At 44.8% G+C, this 22,258-nt stretch overlaps 1 protein-coding gene across 1 annotated transcript in view; it reads left to right on the top strand.

The window, feature by feature from the left end:
* Positions 1-12,434: 12,434 nt before the first annotated feature.
* TNR (tenascin R) overlaps positions 12,435-22,258 on the top strand; it is a gene marked incomplete at both ends in the record, with an annotated part of 83,466 nt that continues 73,642 nt past the window's right edge. Inside the window, 2 exons of the mRNA XM_082834436.1 lie at positions 12,435-12,933; positions 14,825-15,301. Coding sequence (XP_082690562.1) covers positions 12,435-12,933; positions 14,825-15,301 — 976 coding nt within the window. The remainder of the gene's footprint in view (positions 12,934-14,824; positions 15,302-22,258) is intronic.

Raw genomic sequence — 22,258 nt, forward strand, 5'->3', positions numbered from 1 at the left:
CTGTAAAGTTCTCAGAGACAAATTTCTCAAGTTTTCCTCAGAAAATCTGATTTCTTTAATACCAGCTTTATGGCATGTTACTCATAGGAATAAGCCTCAGTGTACTCATCTGTAATGTGGGGTAGTATACCCACCTTGCATACTTTACAAAATTCATAGAACAATCAATCGAGATTACGTTTATGAAAACGTCTTGAAAACTATAATGAGCTCTGCAGGTGCCAGGTGTTCTGTTACTCTGACTCATTTTAGTGCTTTTCAACAGGGGAAAGGTAGAAAGATCAATGTGAGAAAAAAAATGTTGAAACCTTTTACAGGCAATGAATCTTATTCTCTGCTACAGCATGAAACCACACTGAACCATGTCCACTGTTAGGTTAGTTGAAGGCTGTTGTTAAAATGAAAATGTGACTGTTATTTATGGTTTAAGGCCTACCTCTTTCCAAATAGGTTTTCAGAAGGTGTTAATTTATTGCCAACACTGTATCTTGTATTACTTTGGCATTTGACTACTGAGGGAATGAGGCACAGAGGACCGGTACGTTTTAGGCAGAGTTGGGGCCAGGAGGAAATGTCTGGGGTAAACAGCCCTTCCCAGGAAGGCAGGCCCCTGTGGAGACCTGCAGGAATGAGCACTAGACAGCCACGGGTCAGTCAGTGAGGATACTGCACCCAGACCATCTGGGGTTAGTAGCAGCTGAGCTGTTGCCATCCTTAAGCCCCAAAGGAGGTGAAGGGAGTTGGCAGAGAGGTTACCAGAACCTGGAAAGAGAGTCAGTCCTATGAAAAGGTCACCTTGAGAGAAACTACGCCCTTCAGCTGAGGGACAAAACCAGCGGGTGACCTTCCAGGAAGGAAGTCAGGACCCCACTCCCCTCTGGCTGGAGCTGCAGCTCCCCTACTGGGGATCTCCTTCAGCTGAATGGGAAGCTCTCTAGGAAAAGAGATCAGGTCCAAGAAGAAAAGGATGGAGAGAGGGTCTGGAGGGGCAAAGGGAGAACTCCAACTGTGTGTGCAGAAGAGGAAGGCGGGCCCAGGCAGTGCGCACAGAGGCTGGGGAGGGAGGAGAGTTGCTCTGGGGAAGGAGAACTCCCATCAAAGAGAAGAGGGCGCCAGGCACAAGTTATTTCAGGCATCAACCCCAGCCCACCGGGGACATTCCGCATCCTCTTTTGGGCTGTTCTGTACCCTAAATGGATCATACGTGGACTTGGGAACCCTCAAAACCGTGCTTTGCTCACCAAAGCCTGGCTACTCAGTGCTGTCTGCATTCTCAATTTGTCAGAAAGGCAGCTGCTTGGAGCTAAATGGTCAATTCTTATCTTTATTCAGATTGAAAACATTTAAAAAGCCCAAAATTGTACAACACATATCCTGGATTTAGCAGTTAATAAAACAACATTTGAATTCTGCTGGAGCCCCCTTTTAACAGCCATGAACAAAGATGACGCAGTATAACTTAATGGAGAGCAAAATGCATTTTGTCAAGACAGAGAGTAAGAGAAAAGGAATTTAAGAAATTATGTACCCTGAAAAACCACTCTCTAAAGTAATAAGCAAGGCTAATCCAGGCCTTACTGACTGAATAACTACAAAATAAGATAAACGACAAGCAAAAAAAAAAAATCTTTTGAGTTTTTCAGATTAGAATTCATCTCTGGGGCCAACTGCAACTGCAGATATTAAAGGATTTCTTTAATCATGTCACGCCCTGCTTAAAAAACACTGAGGCTCCACCAGCCCACAGAATACAGAGGAAATTTCTAAAGATGCCAATCAAGGTTCTCTGACGTCTTCTTAGTCCCCTCAATCCTGAACACATACAAACACCCCAGGAACTGTGCCCCTTCTTCCTCACTCACTTTACTGCCCTTTCCCGTCTCCTCCTTTCAAAATCTTTCTAATTCTTCGAGACCCAGCTCAAAGGCTACATCGATGGAAAACATCGAGATTTCTCTAAAGAGTCTTACAGTTGAAATGATTCCTTCTGCTGGGTTCCCAGAAGAATTTCTCCATACCTGGGATATGCTACTTATCATGGTTTGCTATTTATTCTTGTTATGTAAATACCCTCCTCCTAGTTATACAGGGAGTTACCTGAGATTTCTCTAGCTCACCCCGACATCTCGAATGGAACCTAGCCCAGTTCCTGGCATGCAATCAGTGTGCATCTGCATTTAATTAAACAGGCTGTGCTCCATATACCAGTACCGTTGGAGCTTCCTCAAATTTCAAAACGCTATTTCATGCACTAGAAAATAGAATTCATCTGTGTGTAGTCTTTGGGTCAGAGTGGTGCTCTTTCATGCTCGAAAACACATTGATAATTTGCACAATAAAGTAAATAACTCCTCTAGACCTCTAGAGCTAAACGTTCATAAGTTGCCACCTCCAACATACATGTTATCTGGAGAAGTTAATGGATATCAGATATTAAAGCAATTATTCAGTTCCTGATAGAAGGACCAAATCCAATGTAGTTATGTCATATAATTGGAAACAGCATGAATCTGATATGTGAACCTGTCATTAGGTACTTTTAGAGCAGATGAATTATCTGGTCTTCTGGATGTGGGTGAATATAATTTCTACAGGTAACTACTCCCAAGATTTGTTTGTTTCTGAAGGGTTTCAATGTCCAAGTAATCAAGCAAACACTTCCTACATTTATAGTTATAATTAATTAGAAGTTCTGAGCCCATGTTTATAAATCGGCCTGGCCCCGAGTTGGCCTCCTGGACATAAAGCCCTGGCAGCACTACTAAGACATGACCAGCTCCCTTACCTCAGGCACACACAGGGCATGTAGGGATTATTTTCATACATTTTCGTAACATAGTTTTAATTGATTTTAAACCTTCGTGAAGACGGAAGGTAGTCCCTTCAGAGGCAGAACTTCCTTGCATTTGGCCTTGATGCTACAATCAACTCTGCTTATGCTGTGCCCTTTACCCCCGCCCCTCCTCACCCACTCCCCACAAATCGTATCCACCTTTCCAACACCACCCCTCCGTGTGGACTGGGACACCACCCCTTCAGGAAGCCTCTTCTGGTCACCTGTTCCACACTGTGAGGGGCATCCATTAAACTTAAAGTAAGTGACTAATAATACAAAAGGACAGCCTTGCCTTGTCGTTCAGTTTCACGTGTATGAGTCTAGTCTTCTCAGCTAGATTATAAGCCCCATGAGGGCAGAGACCACTTTTTCTATTCTAAACCAATTTCTCCGTCTGTTCTAATGAGTATCTTGGGCAAGGAAAAAAAAAAAAAGCATCGATTTGGGCTGCAGTCTGAGTGGTCATCTTTCTTAGAAGAAACTTTGCTTTGCAGTTTTATTAAATGTAAAGAAAAGAAAGATGAAAAGCAGGATGATGACTGTTCAAGAAGAGTGACTGAACAGCAAACGGTGACATGCTGTTCTCCCAGCTTGAGAAACACAGATGAAAAATAGATATTAATGATAGCAAAAGGTCAGGCTCTTAGAAGAATTTCTGATCCAAAATGGTGGAGATTAATTAGGAATTCATTTTTTTATATCCTACCTACTTCCAAAGGACAAAGGTGGCTGACGGAGGGAGGTTGTGGCATCTACGAATGAACTGAGAGTCTGGAAATATGACTCAGGATTTAGTTTGGCTCTAACTCACTGTGTGTAACTGGGCAAATCACTCCCATACTTTGAGCCTTGTCTATAAAACTGGAATAATCCCATTGCCCATTATAAGGATTAAATAGGGCTCTGTATATATGACTCCCTCTCTCTCTCTCTCTCTCTCTCTCTCTATATATATATATATATATATATATATACACACACACACACACACACATAGATATATAACTATATATATATATGTGGTTATATATATATTTGTATATATACACGTATGTATATAGTCAAATGCTCTACAGATGTTAAGAATTCTCTGGGATCTATAGACGTTGGATAAATTCTCACCTAAATGGGATCTCTATTTACCAAAAATCATGGGGAAACCTGGAGGTAGACGGTCAACCTTAGCTGTCGCAAAAGGAAGCAGAGGCCCCCAGCAGTAACACTTGCCCAGCCTCTCCCCTTAGACTGTAAAGCAGGAATGCAAACCTGGATGGCCTCCCCCTCACTTCCCATCGGAAGATTTTATTACTCCTTTGGTGTTATTCCCTTGATGGACCTTGAGGACCCCACTTTTCAGATGAAGAAGGAACTGCTCTGCAAGGCCAGGTCAGTTGGAATTCTCAGAGACAGCACAAGACAGAGCCAGAGGACAAGACCAGAAGCCAGACTCCTCCACCCAGCCAATGCGGTTTCTCTATCCCGCAGGGACACACACACACAAATATACTGGGCTGACCCACTTGTGCCAAAAAATGAGTGTGGCTCCATCACATTCTGAACCAAAGACCCTTCCGGCAGATCCCACCTGGAGGCACGTCAAGGGACTGGTCCTGGAGCGGGGGTGAGGCGGCCAGTCCTGGGGGGAGGCGACTCCCCAGCCTGGCCTTGCATCTCCTCCCGCGCGTCTTTCTTGACAGCTCTGGGCCAGCCACCGAGTCCTGTCTGCAGGGAGTTTTCTGCCCTCGGGTTCTTTTCAGAAACCTGACATGCCCAATAAAGGCCTGGGGCTGATGGAGACAAGCGGGCCCTGAGTCCTCCCAGCAGCCCTGATGCTGCCTCCTGACGCTGACACAATGGGGCCGGCAGTAATCACATTACACCCTCGTCTTTCATAATTACCCTCTTTCTCCAAGTGACAGAGCATCCCAACGGCAGGCGGGGAACTATTTTTAAACTAATTCTAACTAAAAAAAAAAAAAGTGTCATTTTTTTTCACAGATATGGTTCTGGTTTATAAAATCACCCCCAGGGACAGCGTGGGGTATAAGGTTGGCAGAAGCTAGAAAATCTAAACAAAGCACTGGCTGCTCACCTCTCCTTGCCCGCCCCCCGCCCCCCGACAACCTAGACACTCATTTCTTTTCTTTCTTTTTCTTTTTTTTTCTGAAGCTCCTCTACCTGTGTTTGTCTCTTTCACTCCCTCTCTGGCTCTAAGAGAAAATAAAAAGGAGAAAACACAAAGGCAGAGTTTCAACGTGATGTGGCTCTTTCTGTCCCTCGTCGTCCCCTCCCCCTCCTCCCTCCCGCCCCACATCCCACCCTCCTGAGACCACTTCTCCCCTCCTCCCAGCCTGCCTAAAGGTGATGGCTCCCAGAACATTTTTCTGTAACAGTAGCAAAGCCCTTCAACGTGAAGAAACGAAGCCAGGAGAAGGCATGCAGAGGGGGGCAAGGGAAAGAAAAGCCACTGAAGGACAACTTTAGCTGGGGCAAGACTTGGCCGGGCCCGGGTGACCCGCACTCTCCCCGCAGGCCGCCTGGGGGGACGAGCGCAGACCCCAGCAGCACGGTACCACCTGGGCCTGGAGGCCCGTCCAGCTGTCCACTCGCCTCTTACACATGACCCGGAGACCCCTGTGGTGCCCGCCATGATAATTATATTGATAAGGAGGCTGGAGTGGAGAAAATGAATCAATGGCACTGCACAGATTTCCTGAGTATCGATCTATCGAATTGCTGCAACTTGCTTGCACTTTCATTTGGAGGGTCATTAGCTACCTGTCTTGCTTACAACTGTCAGTGTACCATTGAACCCTGAATGTATTATCTGTCCCTCAGGTTTATGTTTTCTCCCTCTACCTGTAGAACTCTGTCTGTTGCTCTCGCCAGCCTGGCGCTCTGCCATATTTTTCTTCTCCATCTTCTCAGGTTTCTCCTCCTCTTCCCCTCTCTCACCACCACTTCATCCTCTGACTGGCCTGTTTGGCTTCTATCCTGGAGTCTTACAGCTCTAGTCGGATGACTCATCTGAGAAACAGGAAGAGAGTGAGGGAGGAGAAGGGCTCTGCTGGTCCCCTCCAGCCTCCAACGTTGCTTTTAGTGACAGAGATCTTGCATCTAGCTTAGAGGTGCAGCCACCATTTCACACCAAAGCCAGAGCAAGCAGGACCCCTCTAAAGGCGACAAACACATCCACGTCGCGTTCTTGGATATGCCACAGGATTAGAACAGGCCTTCCTCATAGGAAGTTGCAAAAACCTGCCCAGCAGCATCGCTGAAGAGTGCCACGGAAAGGGGCCCGCCTGCAGAACAGTCGGTATTCCTTGTGATCCAGAGGAACAGGTGGTGGAAGTAAAGAATGAAGCCCGAAAGGGAAGCTTTCAGGGACACAAGAAAGAAAAGCCACTTTGAAATAATTATTAAGTGACGTGAGCTTAGCAAAACGAAGAGCACATTTATTAAGTAGGCATGAAATAGCCATGAGTTTCATTCCCCGTCCCCCTCCAGCAGGCTTCAGATGAAATGAGAAAAATGAAGCCTCCATGCCATTCACCCCACCCCCTCTCACTGCCTGCCTTCAGAACGCATCCTCAGCCATATGCAAACGGGGAGAAACAGAGAGGTCAGCGGTGTGGTTCACAACGGCTTGTGACTGAGCCTGCTGGGGACAAGCCAAAGGGAGCTCAGAGAAGTGAATGAAGCCAGCAGGGGCCAGGGCAAGCCCTGGTTTTCTGTAGCTGCTGGCTGGAGGGGAGCCGTCCTAGGAAAGGACAAGCGTAAAAAACGTCTCCTGATCCCTCTAGGATCAAGGTTTACTTGCTTAGCGTTGTTCTTGATTCTCTGGGACACAGTGGAGGCTGGGCACTTTTAAATAAAAAGCCAGCAGACAAGCCTTCCCTCCAGGGTAAGAGACTAAAGCAATATCTGGGGTAGTAGCTGGGACTGGTGGAGAAAACATTAAGCGAAAAGTCATAGCTGTCAGGAGGTCCTAAATCTGATCCAGGGGGAGGAGGGTGTTGATTTGTAAGAGCTCTAAGTCTTTTCATGAGAGTGCTATGTGGCTGCTAATTAAAGCTGGCTGAAAACAGCAGTTAAGAGGACAGACTATGGTCAGCAAGATCTGGGTTCAGTCCTGGCTCCTGCGCTCATTAGCTGTGCAGTCTTGGTCACATTCCTTGGCCTTTCCTGAAGCTCATTTTCCTTGTCTCCAATAATGGAACTTGAAAGAGGACCTACCATCATGGTGAAATCACCACAGAGCCCTGCTGGTTGTTTACAGCAGGTCTGATTGATGGATGCCCCCTTCTGATTGGTTGTTGCCTGAGCCATACCAGTTGCTAAATATCTTGGCTCCTAAATATCACCCCTCCTAGCTTATAGGGTCGTTGTCAGGAATGAATGAAGTACTATAAGGAAAATGCTTAGCTTGGTACCTGGTAAATACTCAGTTTGCTATTGTTATGTATTGTGGATTGAATTGTGTCCCACAAAGAAGATAATGTTGAAGTTCTAACCCCCAGTACCTCAGAACGTGACCTTCTTTGGAAATCGGGTCATCGTAGATGTAATTAGTTAAGACGAGGTCATATTGGCGTGATGGTCCCCTAATCCAAGATGACTGATGTCCTTGAAGGAAGATGGCCCCGTGAAGACACAAAGACACAGGCAGAGCGCAATGTGAGGATGGAGGCAGAGACTGGAGTGAGGCATCTACTAGCCAAGGAATGCCAAGCATTGCCCGCCATCACCGGAAACTAGGAGAGAGGCATGAAACAGATTTTCCTTCAGAGCCTCAGAAGGGATTAACCCTGATGACATATTGGTTTTGGCCTTCTATTCCAGTCTCCAGAACTGTGAGAGAATAGAGTTCTATAGTTTTAAGCTACCCAGTTTGTGGTAACTTGTTATGGCAGCCCTAGGAAACTAATACAATATTATAGTGGGTAGACTCCTCAAAGGACACATAAGACCCTGAATTCATAAAGTAACAGGAAAGAGAAAACCTTAATGTTCATTTTAGTCCACTCTCTGATGTGATGCTTGAAAGCCCATCTTCAACATTCTCACTAAGTAGTCTTGTGGCTTGTGCTTGAACACCTCCAGTGACCAGGAACTCACTACCTACCATGACAACCCAATAGCTCTGACTATTATAAAAGCTATTCTTTACATGGAGCCAAAATCTGTTTCCCTGTTGATTCCCCCATTTGGGGGAAATTCCCTCCCTTGGACCTTTTGCTGTATAAAAGTCCAATCCCATAGCATTTAACAGCCCTTCAAATACTTGAATTCCTTGAATAAGCCATATTTGTGCACATGTCAGAGTTTTAGCAAATGCAATTCCTTTTGTCTATAATGAACTTCTGTCTTCTCTACTTAAGGAGTCATCTATTAAAACCCAGTTCAGTATTATCTTCTGATACACTAGGTTATGCTGTAGGAAGAATCTGTGCTTCAAAACCAAAAGTTTATTTCTCTCTCATGCACTACACACCTACTGTACGCGGCCAGGGCACCCTTTATCATGGTCACTCAGGGACCCAGACTAAGAAAGCAGCCACCATCCTGAACATTGCCAGTCACCATGGATGGGAAAAAGAAAGCTCTGGGGGCTCTCCCGTCAGCAATGAATGCCCCCTCCCAGAAGTGACCCACATCACTTCCTCTCACAACCATCGGCCAGTACTAGTGACATGGCCTCACCTAACCAACAGGGGCCCGGAAAACACAGTCCTGGAGAATGTAGTCCTACCACATGTCTGGAAAGCCAGGCCAGAAATACTTGGCAAACAGGACTGACGATTACCCCACACCCTCTGCGTAGCTTCCCCTGCCGCCCCAGGCAAAGTTGCTGTGTCACCTCCAGCCCTCTAGGGACATTTTGTGTGTTTTTTGGTCATGATAATGATCACATTGCATTGTAATTATATTTACTTGTGTTTCCATCTCTTTCATGAGGCTGAGAGTTTCTCAATGACAAGAACTAGATCATCATAAACATTTAATATGTGGATGCATTTGAGGGCAATGGCTGTATAGCCACAGTAAGAGCCCAAGTCCTTACAGTGGTTCACAGGCCTTCTCTGACCTGGCCCCCACTCCTTCTCTGATCTCATCTCCCCACATCTGCTCCCTCATTCACTCGCCTCCAGTCTCACTGTCACTCAAACTCACCAGGCCGGCTCCTGCCTCAGAGCCCTCACCCTTGCCGTTCCCTGTGCCTGGAATGCACTTCCTCAGCCGTCTGCTAAGCCCACCCCTCACTTCCTTCAGGTCTCTGCTCAGTGGTCACCTCATTAGACAAGCTTTCCCTGGCTGGGCTCTACAAAATATCCATGTGACTTCCCTGTCCTGGTACCTCCTCTGCTCCCTTCTTTTCTTTTCCTCCACAGCAGTTACCACTTGCTGACACAACACACACAAGTGAATGTTACATCATCATATATTAAATACCATATAATATGCATTATATCATACATTATATATGACATACAGAATTATTGTGGGTATTTATGTATTGTATGTCCTCCCTCTCCCCCCTCCCCCCCCACACACTTAAATATAACTTCTGTGAATAAAGGAACCAGCATATAGTAGGTACTCAATAAATATCTGTCAAAGGAATGAATGATAAAGGAACGATAGCTCTGGGGTTGTCACTTCTCTGGACAAAAATGCTAAGTTCCTCCCTCTCCTACAACAAGATTTTGAGAACCTTCAGCATCCTCTCCACCCAGAAGTAATCAATGACAAGTGCAGTACAGAGCAAAACAGTCCCCTGCACATCCTAGTCTATAATTTCAATTAATAAAGCCTGAGTCTGTAAATCAACTATACTTCAATCAATCAATCAATCAGTCAATAAATCCTGAGTCTAAAAAAGGTTTTGGAGGTTACAAAAATCACACTGTTGACTAATTCATAGTCAGTTTGGTTACTGACTAAAATCTTGTGTTTTTCACACATAAAACTATACTTTTCTCTCCACATATAATTTTATAGCTGTTGCTTTGGACTGGTGTGGAACCTAACATTTTTCCCTTTTAATTTTCCTGTCACTTGTCTTCCTTTTCATTTATAATGTCATTTATTCTTTCACTTATTTATTGAGTGTCTGTTCTGTGCAAAAAGTTCTGTTAAGTGCTATGGGTGCTACATGATAATTTTATGATTCCCAGAAAACAAAAAAACAACCAACTATTCAGCAATATCAACATGGATCAGACAAACCAACTTTAGTTTAGCAAGTGAGATGGCTAAGGCTCCTTAGTCTTCAATGTAAATGTAAGTGTAAATGATTTATATCGGAGCCATTCCTGGGAAACTTTCAATGACATAAGGGCAGAGTGCCACTCCGAGGATGAAACGCCTAGAGCAGCTGAAAATGGGAAGGCAGGTAACACCTCAGATAGAGGGGCTTGGAAAGAGGTTACAGTCATGAGAGAAATTTGGTTCAGACGTGTCACTCCATGTGTCCCCAAGGTTGATTTACCTCATCTGATGTAACCAGTGGATCACCACCTCTCCCATCACTCCAAGAACCTCACCCTTCTTTGAACAAGGGTATGCTAAGGTTGGGCTTTCTGGCTGTCAAATGATGGAAGAGATTTCTCACATGTGCCAGTGATTTCAGGGTAGTCCTGGGATAGGGGAAGAACCAGGCAGTCTGGCTCCAGAGTCCAGAATCTTAATAGCTCTATTCTGTTCTGCTTCTTCTTCATATTGGAAACAAAGATTTTAGTCCAATATATAATATAAAGACTGAGTCATAAGACATGGTTTCCAAAATAGTCACTGATACAGATTACTCCTAATAAAATCATCCCTCAGAAATTGTCCAATTGAATTGAAATTGAAGAAAATAGTGAATAACTTGAGGATAATGGAAAGAGATTAAATGAGTTGGAGAATGATTGAACCTTGTGCTCACAGGGCATTTACTCATTAATTCATCTGTTCAACCATCTTCCATGTATCTACTCACTTATTCATTCAACAGCCATAGTACAGAACACTTTTGCTGTCCTAGACACACATCAAATACTGTGAATAAGATGTGGTCTGACCTAAATTGACTTAGCAGTTCGGGGCCAGTGGGGGGAGGCAGGGGACGAAACTGGAGGGGGGGGGCAGGAGCAGACAAAGGAAACCCACAGTCTAGTGTGGCAAATGCTGTCAGAGGGGCTTTATAAGGAGTGAGAGATAAATTTAACCTGTGCTGGGGATGCTCCTTAGCCTCCTGAGGGAACAGGAAGAAAAAGATGAGAGGAGAATGCTTCGTGGAGGAAGGAACATTGGATCTGGCCCTAGCAAAATTTTCTAATCTCAATATTCTTGGGAAGATCCTATAACTAACACAATTTCCATCAGCGACAACAGAACATTGAACATGCTTATCAAGACAAGCACTGGAGCATAGCAGTTAAGAACACAGGTTTTGGAGTCAGACCTGCATTCAAATTTTAAGCTTTCTAGGCAGAATTCACTCCATTACAAGATGGGGATAATCATAACATCCCATCATAGGTTTGTTCTAAGGGTCAAGTAAGATCCCCCGTGAGGTGCACAGCACAGTCTGTACACAGGACACATTCAGTTGATGTTAGCTGTTGCTTATCGCCTTCTTCCCAAATTCACATTTACTCTCACTCTGTTCCTTTGTCCTTAATCTTCTTAGCTCTAACATTACCTTTAGAACCAAACATTTATAAGCCTCTTTTCTCTTTTACACAGGGAATACAGAAGAAATATAATTTCTGTAAAACTGATTTGCATTACAGGAAATTTATCGTTCTCCATGGGTCTTGGTGACTAGGTAACCAGTAGAGGAGCTAATACATTACTTTAGCAATTTAAACAGGACCTCGGAAGAAAGGCACCCTGTGATCACAAAGCACTGGGACTATACTAATGAGAACATTAAAAGAAAGTTCGGCTCACACAGTCCCAGATAATCACAAATGTACCTAAGGATTATCAACAACCACAGTTACCTGGAACTATATTATCTGCCTGGTTGGTTATTCTAAAGTCAACTTGTATTTGAACAGATTAGCTTAGAGGAGTTAATAAGTTATTTTGAAGTGGCTGGCGGGACCCCTTCATTATAAATATCTGGCGAAATATGAGGGTATGCCTAAGGCTCCATGGTACCCTTCATCTTAATTCTCACTCAGAAGTGAAAGGATGCTCTGAGTTCTCCTTGGAGGACGAGGCTAGCCACAGTGCCCCTGCCCCGAGTCCTCACATGTCCTCTTTGTTGGAACCACTTGCCCACTGTGGAGGCCAGACTCATGTGTTCTAGATAAGCCTTTGGGGAAATCAAAATGCCCTTCTGCAGAAGCAGAGTCCATTTTCAGGGGTTCATTCCTCTAGGGAACAAAAAGCTCTGGGCTTTCATGACCCTGGTAGTCACTTCCCAACCTTCCCCTTGAAATCCTCACTGCTATCCTTTAGCTTTGTAGGACTGTGCATAGCGTGGTGCCCAAGCACAGGTCTCAGAGGCCATCTCGTTCGTTCCTTGGTTTCTCTTGCAAATTTCCACAACACCATGCTTTCTGCTGCAGGCCGGTCTTGAACCCAGCGCTCTGCTGAGAGGATGGGGGCAGACGGGGAAACAGTGGTCTTGAAGAACATGCTCATTGGCGTCAACCTGATCCTTCTGGGCTCCATGCTCAAGCCCTCGGAGTGTCAGCTGGAGGTCACCACGGAAAGGGTCCAGAGACAGGCGGTGGAAGAGGAAGGAGGCGCTGACGGCTACAATACATCCGGCAAAGAGCAGCCGGTGGTCTTCAACCACGTGTACAACATTAACGTGCCCCTGGACAGCCTCTGCTCCTCGGGGCTGGAGGCCTCGGCCGAGCAGGAGGTGAGTGCCGAAGACGAGGTGCTGACAGAGTACACGGGCCAGACCTCGGACCACGGGAGCCAGGTCACCTTCACCCACAGGATCAACCTCCCCAAAAAGGCCTGCCCATGCGCCAGCTCTGCCCAGGTGCTGCAGGAGCTGCTGAGCCGAATCGAGATGCTGGAGAGGGAGGTGTCAGTGCTTCGGGACCAGTGCACCAGCAGCTGCTGCCAGGAAAGTGCGGCCACAGGTAGAGTCTGGGAGTTTGCAGCCGGTCTCAGGAGGGAGGGAGGGCACTGAGCAGAGAGGGAGAGTGAATGAGCGTGAGCCACCACTCCCCTCGAAACCTGGCTCCTCTTCACACAGAGGGAGAGAAGTGCCCTAGTCTGTAGATCTCTGTTCAGACGTCTCTAAGATCTAAATGTGGTCCTTCCCGGGGGATTTGGCATAGGGATTCTCTACAGCACATAGTCAGTTTGAAATACATTAACCTGATTTTGGGGGGATGAGTCAGGTAACGATACATCGGTTCAGCACAGCAACTTCTGTGGTGAGCAGGGAATTTGACGTCTGTCTTCATTCATCTTTGGTTTTCACAGGCTGTTGAATTGATATCTATCCATGTTAACCTGAGGGACTAGAGAATTCAGGCGCTCTGTTCACTCCATCTCAGTCTTTCTCCCATCTGAGTAAATGATAGTCATTATAGTCTCAGAGGACCTGGCCCCATCTTCTCCAGCAAGATGGAAGTTTCAGCCCCTGCCCCCTCCACGAACGCATGTGGATGTACACGCACATGCATGCACACACCCACTCACAGAGCTTATTACAACCCCCTCCCCTCCAAAGGCTGAGTATCCAGGACTTATACCTCTAGTCTCACCCACCCCCTGACTAGTAACACTTACCAATGACTATCTTGACCTCTCTGGGAGAAGTCAGAGCCAGACTTCCTGACTTCAAATCCTAGCTCTGCTACTTACTAGCTTGTGACTTAAGCAAGTTGCATAACCCATGACTTCCTTTCTCCATTGACAAATGGTGACAGACTAGAACATCAGGAGTTATTACATATAAAAGCCTCCATTCAGATGAAAGCCTGGCTTCTAGTAGGGACCTCACATGCAATAGCTGTTATCAGCTGACCCCCAATGAGCAGAAAGTGTGTCCCTTTTTGTGCCCAGCTCCTCTCACCCAAAAGGTACCTTCAACCCATGAAATTTATTCTTTAACAAGAGGACTGTGTCTTCCTTACTATCTCGGGTTCAAGCTTTTACCTTTTATAGTGGTTTAAATTAACCACTATAGTTATAGCATGGTAAGGGCTAGGGGCAGGAGATATGCATAGAATCCTAAAAAGATCACAGCAAACAGTCACCAAATGAGACAAGTTCTGGGAAGCCTTTGAAGTGACCCTAGTGCTAAGTTGTGATGAATGAGCAGAGTTAGTTAGATGGCAGGAAGGAGAGGCAGTGGGGTGTGGCTGCAGCGCATGTGACCTTGTCCTGCATCACAGGCCTGGTACTCAGCATACAAGCCCTCAGATCCCCTTCCGTCCCCATAGCCAGCACCTGGGCATCTTGGTCAGGGGCTGTCCTTGGGCTGTAAGAACCTCTTTGGCCTGCCCCAGGGAGACAATGGACATTTATACCCTCCAAGGACAGCCTTTCGTCCCAGTTGAGGTGTGGCTTACACTGTGTCCAGAAGACCCTGCAGGACTGAACCCAAGTGACACCCCCAGGACTTTGGCTGATAATGTGTCTGGCTTGGGCTCCAACCTCCTGAGTCTCCCCTTCTCCCTGACAGGTTTTTCCTGGGAGCACTTCCCAGTAAGTCACTCTCATCTGAATTCTCATCTAAAGTCTGATTCTAGGGAACCCGAGCCAAGACACACTGAAGGTGAGCCCCTGAAGGATGAGGGACCTGATCTCACTCAGTGTCGCCCCCAGTGCTGTGCCAGACACAACCCCTATCAGATGAAAACGTTCATGAAGTCGATGATGTACCAAACTAGCTTGAGCTTAATTCTCAGCAACACAAATCTGATCAGAGTGTGAGGAGAGGTCTCTGCCCACCCCTCCCATACCCCATTTACAGGAGGTTCCACTGCTGCCCTTTGACTTTCTCCTTGGCCCTTCCAGGACAACTGGATTATATCCCTCACTGCAGTGGCCACGGCAACTTTAGCCTCGAGTCCTGCGGCTGCATCTGCGATCAAGGCTGGTTTGGCAAGAACTGCTCGGAGCCCTACTGCCCCCTAGGCTGCTCCAGTCGGGGCGTGTGTGTGGATGGCCAGTGCATCTGTGACAGCGAGTACAGCGGCGACGACTGCTCAGAGCTCCGGTGCCCGACAGACTGCAGCTCCCGGGGGCTGTGCGTGGACGGGGAGTGTGTCTGTGAAGAGGCCTACACTGGCGAGGGCTGCAGCGAGCTGAGGTGCCCTGGGGACTGTTCAGGGAAGGGGAGATGTACCAACGGTACCTGCCTGTGCCAGGAGGGCTACGCTGGTGAGGACTGCGGCCAGCAGTGGTGTCTGAACGCCTGCAGTGGGCGAGGACACTGCCAGGAGGGGATCTGCTTCTGTGAAGAGGGCTACCAGGGCCCTGACTGCTCGGCAGGTAGGGAGGGGAGCTCGGCGGGGCCTTTGTCAAGGGTGGTCCAGCAAACTGGCTGGAGGTGGGAAGAGAGATGGGAGGGAAGGTGAATTTTAGGCCGAAGAATTCCCAACTGGGTCATGTACACTTGCTTTCCAAGACAGCTGATTTCTTGAGTCAATCACAATTGACGAGGCAGATTTAAGGGGGGGAAGGGTGGAAACCAGAAAAGGTCAAGTTCAGGCTGAAAGCTGAATGTTACCCCAAGACTGGAACAAAGTCAATGGTAATGACGGTGACAGCATTTCACTGTCCTTGAGATGGAAGAAAGCGGAGAGTCAGACCATGGCAACACCTTAGGCAAGGGACCACCCTAACTCAGCGGGCTTCCCAGAGCTCCACCTGCTCCAGAATATGCCCCTTGCCTGTTGCCATAGTCTGGGGACACATCCTTTCACAGTGCTAGGGCATGCGATGGCGGTTAGTCTGTGATAGTCAGACTAGCAGGGCACTCTGGCTATTTTAGAGCTTGCATATTGCAAAGTGTTATTAATTTTTGAAATCATCTCGTGTCCACATGGATAAAAGTATTCATAGGCAAGGAATTACTTGTCACTAGGAATAAACTACTAAAGGCATCGAGCAACAACGCACGTTCTAACTATTAGTACAGCATATTAAAAGGTCACGAGTCGCTTTGTTCCAGATGACATAGCAAATTGGAACCAACCCCATATGTGTCTGCACCATGGAAACCAATCCAAAGGTGATGTCCCAAAAGGAGGACCTAAATCTATCAGTGGGAAAATACCAGTATCTCACTGGAGATCATTTTCTTTTGCCTAAAATCAGATTATTGTCACTATCTCACCGTTACTGCTCATCTTCTGACTAAATCAGTGACTCTCACTGATAAATTTGTGTTTTAAACAGTACAGATTGAGTGATTGATCTTGATCTTTTCCATTTGTAGTTCAATCTGTAACAGTGGGCTCAGAATGCTCATTGGGAAAATTGAAAATAAAAAATAACAAACCAACATTGTTAAGCTTTCTGATGGGTTGATTCTAGGAATTTTCTGATCAACCTTCTGACCTTGGTTTAAGGGGGAAATCCTGGGAGGCCAGCTTCACAAGCCTTTTATTCTTGAGCATCATCACTGATTCCCACCTAGGTACCAGACCAGTCAGACAAGTCTCCTGCACCTGCAACTTCAACCTAAAATTTTTTAAAAGATCGATGGCAACAACTAAAAGATAAACAACAACCCACTGTTTAGGAAAAAAAATATTTTCACGTTCTTCTATTTTTTTCCACAGTCAATGATTTCATTTAGCCTCCTAATTTTGTTTACTGAATATCTTACTGAAAATATAAATAGCTGTTATACCAGTTGTTCAGACGGAAAAGTCAAGCAGAAGTTAAGCTTTGTCTTTCTGAATCCAAAGTCCTAGGTAATTGCTGGGAAGAGGAGGCTGAAGCATGATCCTATTCCCACCCACAGGACGAGGCTCCATGAGGCCCCATCAGAGGATGCTAAGGGTCCATTTGGGCCCTTTTCTATGTACGGCTATTCTGTAGTTCACATCCTTCTTAATAAAATTGATCTCTGTTGGGTTGTACATACTTCTCATGTTCTTGACCCTCCTTTTCCACAGGGATGGGTTCATTTGCAAACAGAATCTTAATCTGATCCAGGGTCCAAACTGAACTGGAGATAAGCCCTTCTGGTCACTCAGGGAAGACTCAGGAGCTGCTAGCATAACTACAACTGGGTTGAGCCCAAACCATGAGCACATGTTACCTCCAACACGTTACCTCTGTGCTGTTTGAGGAAGACTTCTGGACGCCCAGATAAATTACTTTACAGGTTCCCAAAGCATGTGAGGAGGGACAGTTGCATAATCTCCATCTGTTTCTATAGCAACCATGGAGCCACCACTGATTCAGCAGGTGCTGCTCTCAAGGCTTTCTTGTCTTTTAAACCAAATGCCATGGGTCTTTTCCAGAGAAGTAACTAGGTCATTATCTAAAGTGCTACTTCACTTGCTGTTTGTGAGAAGGCTCTAGGAGAGGGGCTGCTTATCCACTGCTTGACTTTTCTGGCCAGATGCACCCACTCCAGCATTACTGGCTCCCCTCGCCAACAGCAGTGAGGAGAGGAAAGAAGAGAACGGGTAAGGTGAAAACATGGAGAGCCACAAAATGCACTTCTCCACAGGTCATTCTTTTCTCTCTGGCAAGGGCATGGAAAGTGGCTGCCCATTGTGTGGACTTCATTCTGAGGCTCCTTAGGCCGCTAGAGCTTAAATGCAATTGAATAGAGTCGACAAGGCCACTCTAGTTGACTCCCAGCCTTGATCGTACTCATAGTGGACCATGGGACCAGATCTCAACCTTTCTGCCTCTGTTCTCTGGCCCGGTAAAGACAATAGAACAAAAAAATTCATGAATATGAGCACTTAAAACAGGCTTTGAAAGAAGCTACTCTGGGCTTCTCATTTTACAAATTGAAAAAAGCAGCAGCCCTGAGAGACAGGAAGATTTTTCCACAGCCAGACAGCTAATTAATGGCAGGGCAAAAATAAAAACGCTGGTCTCCTACCAACTTCTAGCACTCTTTAATCCTCCCTGGGATGCTAAGTAGAGTGGAATCAGAAAATAAAAATTTTGAAAGCCACATACACAAAGAAATAGTCTTTTGACATGAAAGCTGAGCTCTGTCAAATGATAAAAAAATATTAGGTGTTGGAGACGGGGTAAGGAAGCACGTCCAACCATTTGTCCACGCCTGCCCCCAGGGAAGGAGGTTTGGCCACAACTCCCTGCAAAGCAACAGGATGAAAGAACAACCAGAGCAGGGGCTTGAAACAATCCAGAAAGCCGTTCCCTGGACTTCAGTCAGACCTGCAGAGATTCATCACCACCAGCCTCTGCGTCTGCTAGCACTGCGGCCAGCCCAACCTTTGGCACCTGAAATCACTCGCTCCTCCGAGCGAGACACTTCATGGAACTAACTCCAACTGTTCTCACCACATATGTGCAAAATTGATGCGAGATCTAAAAAGTAAACAGCATGGCATCTTTGCAGATAAGCAACTCCAATTCCTCAAGCCACAGTTTACTCCTTTTTAACTGCCTGCTCTTCCCCAAGTTCCCAACTTGGAGCCCCAAAGAAAGTAATACTAAGAATAATTCGCAGCCCCCGCCCCACACACTAAATTCCTTGAATCAAGGCATACGGCTCTTTTACAGTTTGCTTTCTAGCAATACCATTTCATTTTATAAGAATTACTGACACCCAATGTACACAGCTGCTGCTAAGTTATAGGGTGAAAGGTGATGGTCTCCTCCTTGGAGCCACCGCTCTCAAGAATGCTTCTTCCACAATCGACACCATTGCTTCTTTCTCATCATTACCACCACCAGGCTCAGGTCTCAAGATAAAAAACTTGCCAAGTGAAGTTGTCAAGATGAAAAAATCCTTCTGCACCTGTTTTTTACTTTAAAATTCCCAAATGCTCTGCTTGGATCATTCTCCTTCGTCGTGATTAGCTTTATTTTCTGGAGAAAGGCACTAAAAATGAATACACTGACTTGTCCCAAATGCCCTAAGAATTGCTGGTGACTTGAAATTTGGAATGGCTGTTTCTGTCACCATGACAGGAGGAGTCCCACACAGGAAACTTGGAATCAGCGTGTTGAATAACAAAAGGCAGGCCCTAGAGAAGCTTTCTTTTTTTTTTTTCCTTGTTGTTGTGCTTTTGTTTTATTTATTTATTTTAAACATCTTTATTGGAGTATAATTGCTTTACATTGTTGTGTTAGTTGATGCTGTATAACAAAGTGAATCAGCCGTACGTATACATATATCCCCATGTCCCCTCCCTCTTGCGTCTCCCTCCCACCCTCCCTATCCCACCCCTCTAGGTGGTCACATGCACCGACCATGGATCTCCCTGTGCTATGCGGCTGCTTCCCACTAGCCATCCATTTTACATTTGGTAGTGTATATATGTGCATGCCACTCTCTCACTTCGTCCCAGCTTACCCTTCCCCCTCCCTGTGTCCTCAAGCCCATTCTCTGTGTCTGCATCTTTACTCCTGTTCGGCCCCAAGGTTCTTCAGAACCATTTTTTTTTTTTAGATTCCATATATATGTGTTAGCAAACAGTATTTGTTTTTCTCTTTCTGACTTACTTCACTCTGTATGATAGACTCTAGGTCCATCCACCTCACTACAAATAACTCAATTTTGTTTCTTCTTATGGCTGAGTGATATTCCATTGTATCTATGTGCCACATCTTCTTTATCCATTCATCTGTTGATGGACACTTAGGTTGCTTCCATGTCCTGGCTATTGTAAATAGTGCTGCAATGAACATTGTGGTACATGACCTTTTGAATTATGGTTTTCTCAGGGTATATGTCCAGTAGTGGGATTGCTGGGTCATATGACAGTTCTAATTTTAGTTTTTTAAGGGACCTCCATACTGTTCTCCATAGTGGCTCTATCAATTTACATTCCCACCAGCAGTGCAAGAGTGTTCCCTTTTCTCCACACCCTCTCCAGCATTTATTGTTTATAAATTTTTTGGATGAATGGCCATTCTGACTGGCATGAGGTGATACCTCATTGTAGTTTTGATTTGCATTTCTCTGATGATTAGTGATGTTAAGCATTCTTTCATGTGTTTGTTGGCAGTCTGTATATCTTCTTTGGAAAAATGTCTATTTAGGTCTTCTGCCCATTTTTGGATTGGGTTGTTTGTTTTTTGATATTGAGCTGCATGAGCTGCTTGTATATTTTGGAGATTAATCCTTTGTCAGTTGCTTCATTTGCAAATATTTTCTCCCATTCTGAGGGCTGTCTTTTCATCTTGTGTATGGTTTCCTTTGCTGTGCAAAAGCTTTTATGTTTCATTAGGTCCCACTTGTTTATTTTTGTTTTTATTTCCATTTCTCTAAGAGGTGGGTCAAAAAGGATCTTGCTGTGATTTATGTCATAGAGTGTTCTGCCTATGTTTTCCTCTAAGAGTTTTATAGTGTCTGCCCTTACATTTAGGTCTTTAATCCATTTTGAGTTTATTTTTGTGTATGGTGTTAGGGAGTGTTCTAATTTCATTCTTTTACATGTAGCTGTCCAGTTTTCCCAGCATCACTTATTGAAGAGGCTGTCTTTTCTCCATTGTATATTCTTGCTTCCTTTATTAGAGATAAGGTGACCGTATGTGCGTGGGTTTATCTCTGGGCTTTCTATCCTGTTCCATTGATCTATATTTCTGTTTTTGTGCCAGTACCATACTGTCTTGATTACTGTAGGTTTGTAGTATAGTCTGAAGTCAGGGAGCCTGATTCCTCCAGCTCCGTTTTTCTTTCTCAAGATTGCTTTGGCTATTTGGGGTCTTTTGTGTTTCCATACAAATTGTGAAATTTTAGAGAATCCTTCTTAAAAGAAGTTTCTTACCTCTAGGATAAGCACCAGTCTGGAATTGGTATCCTAAACGATAGTCTGAATTATTCACTGATGTAGTTTATTTTTGAGGGCTGTGTATAAATGAAGGAAAGCATCTGGTACAATCAGTGACCCATCCTACAAATTGTAGGGGAAAGAACACATTAAGTATAGATCTTGGTTTGATAATCAGTTCAGCTATGACCCAACTCCCTTACTTTTGGCGAGTCCTTTAGCCGGGGTCTCAGTTTCTCCACTTGTTAAGTTGGGATAATTATATCTACCCAATCTACCTCATAGAGCTGCAATTAAAGGATTTTTTTTTTTAAGTTTAGATGGTTTATCTAAACATTAAAGGATTTTTTTTTAAGTCTACCCAATCTACCTCATAGAGCTGCAATTTAAGGATTTTTTTTTTAAGTTTAGATGGTTTATCTAAACATGTTTTATAGACTGAAATGCTATGCAAATATAAAGTGGTATTGTACACTGGCTTAGAGATTCTAGAAGCATTGTGCCTGGGTTCAAATCCTAGCTTCTGTGTTTGCTGACTCTGTGACTCAGTCTTCTTCTCTATAAAACAGGGGTAAAAATAATACCAATTCCATAGTGTTGGTGAGAGGGTGAAATAAGAAAATCTATGTCAGAATGTATAGCATTGTCCTTGGTGCATAATAAATGCTCTATATAACCATGCAAAATACTGATAGGTTCTATATACCAACTCTTCTTTCCCTGGTCCAGGAGTCATCTGGTATGCATTATACAGGCTACCCCAAAGATCTTAGTGCAATTCAAAGCTTTCATCATGCCAGAGTTAGAAATGATATATGCTTATAAACTATCATTTGAAAGTTTGATTATTTAAATTTCACTTACATTCATCTAGTTTTATAAATTTAAAATTTTTTTGTTTTGGTCAACATTTGCCATCTTTAATCAGAGGAAGCTCTGCTATCTAGATTGTTTTATACCATTCACAGTTTGGGGCAAAAGCGATCAAAGCATATGCCCAACATTGTAAATATATGTTCCTAATTTCCATCTTATGAGTCCTCATTTACACCTCTGCCAAGAATTTGAGGCTGAGCACCACAGGGAGCGCAGGCACCTTCTTGTCACATGGCCCTGTGACTAGCAGCTGCCTCAGTCCTCTGCTCTTGTAAAGGTGAAAGAGTGAGAATTCTCAGAGGAGAAATTCAATACCAATGACAACTTTTAAACTAACCAAAACCTCCACTGCATATAAATTTATAAGTTAATTATGACTATTTAAATACTGGCCTGATCTTCGAGTTAATCTATGGGCAGTTCCAATTACAGGTATACTGGCGTTAATCCTAATTGATCTTAAAGTTTCAGTCATTTAATACCCCCACTACTGGTGAATCTTCACTTCCCAAGGGAACCATACATGAAAGGCTATTTCAATGAGGTTTAGTTTTTGGTGATTCTCTGAATAGCATTTGAAAAGTAGAACAAGAGAGAAAAGCAAAGCCCTCAAGAATGCTCCTTTCTCATCATC

This window comes from Leucopleurus acutus (genome assembly GCF_964270905.1).
Source record: "Leucopleurus acutus genome assembly, chromosome: 2".
Taxonomy (NCBI): domain Eukaryota; kingdom Metazoa; phylum Chordata; class Mammalia; order Artiodactyla; family Delphinidae; genus Leucopleurus; species Leucopleurus acutus.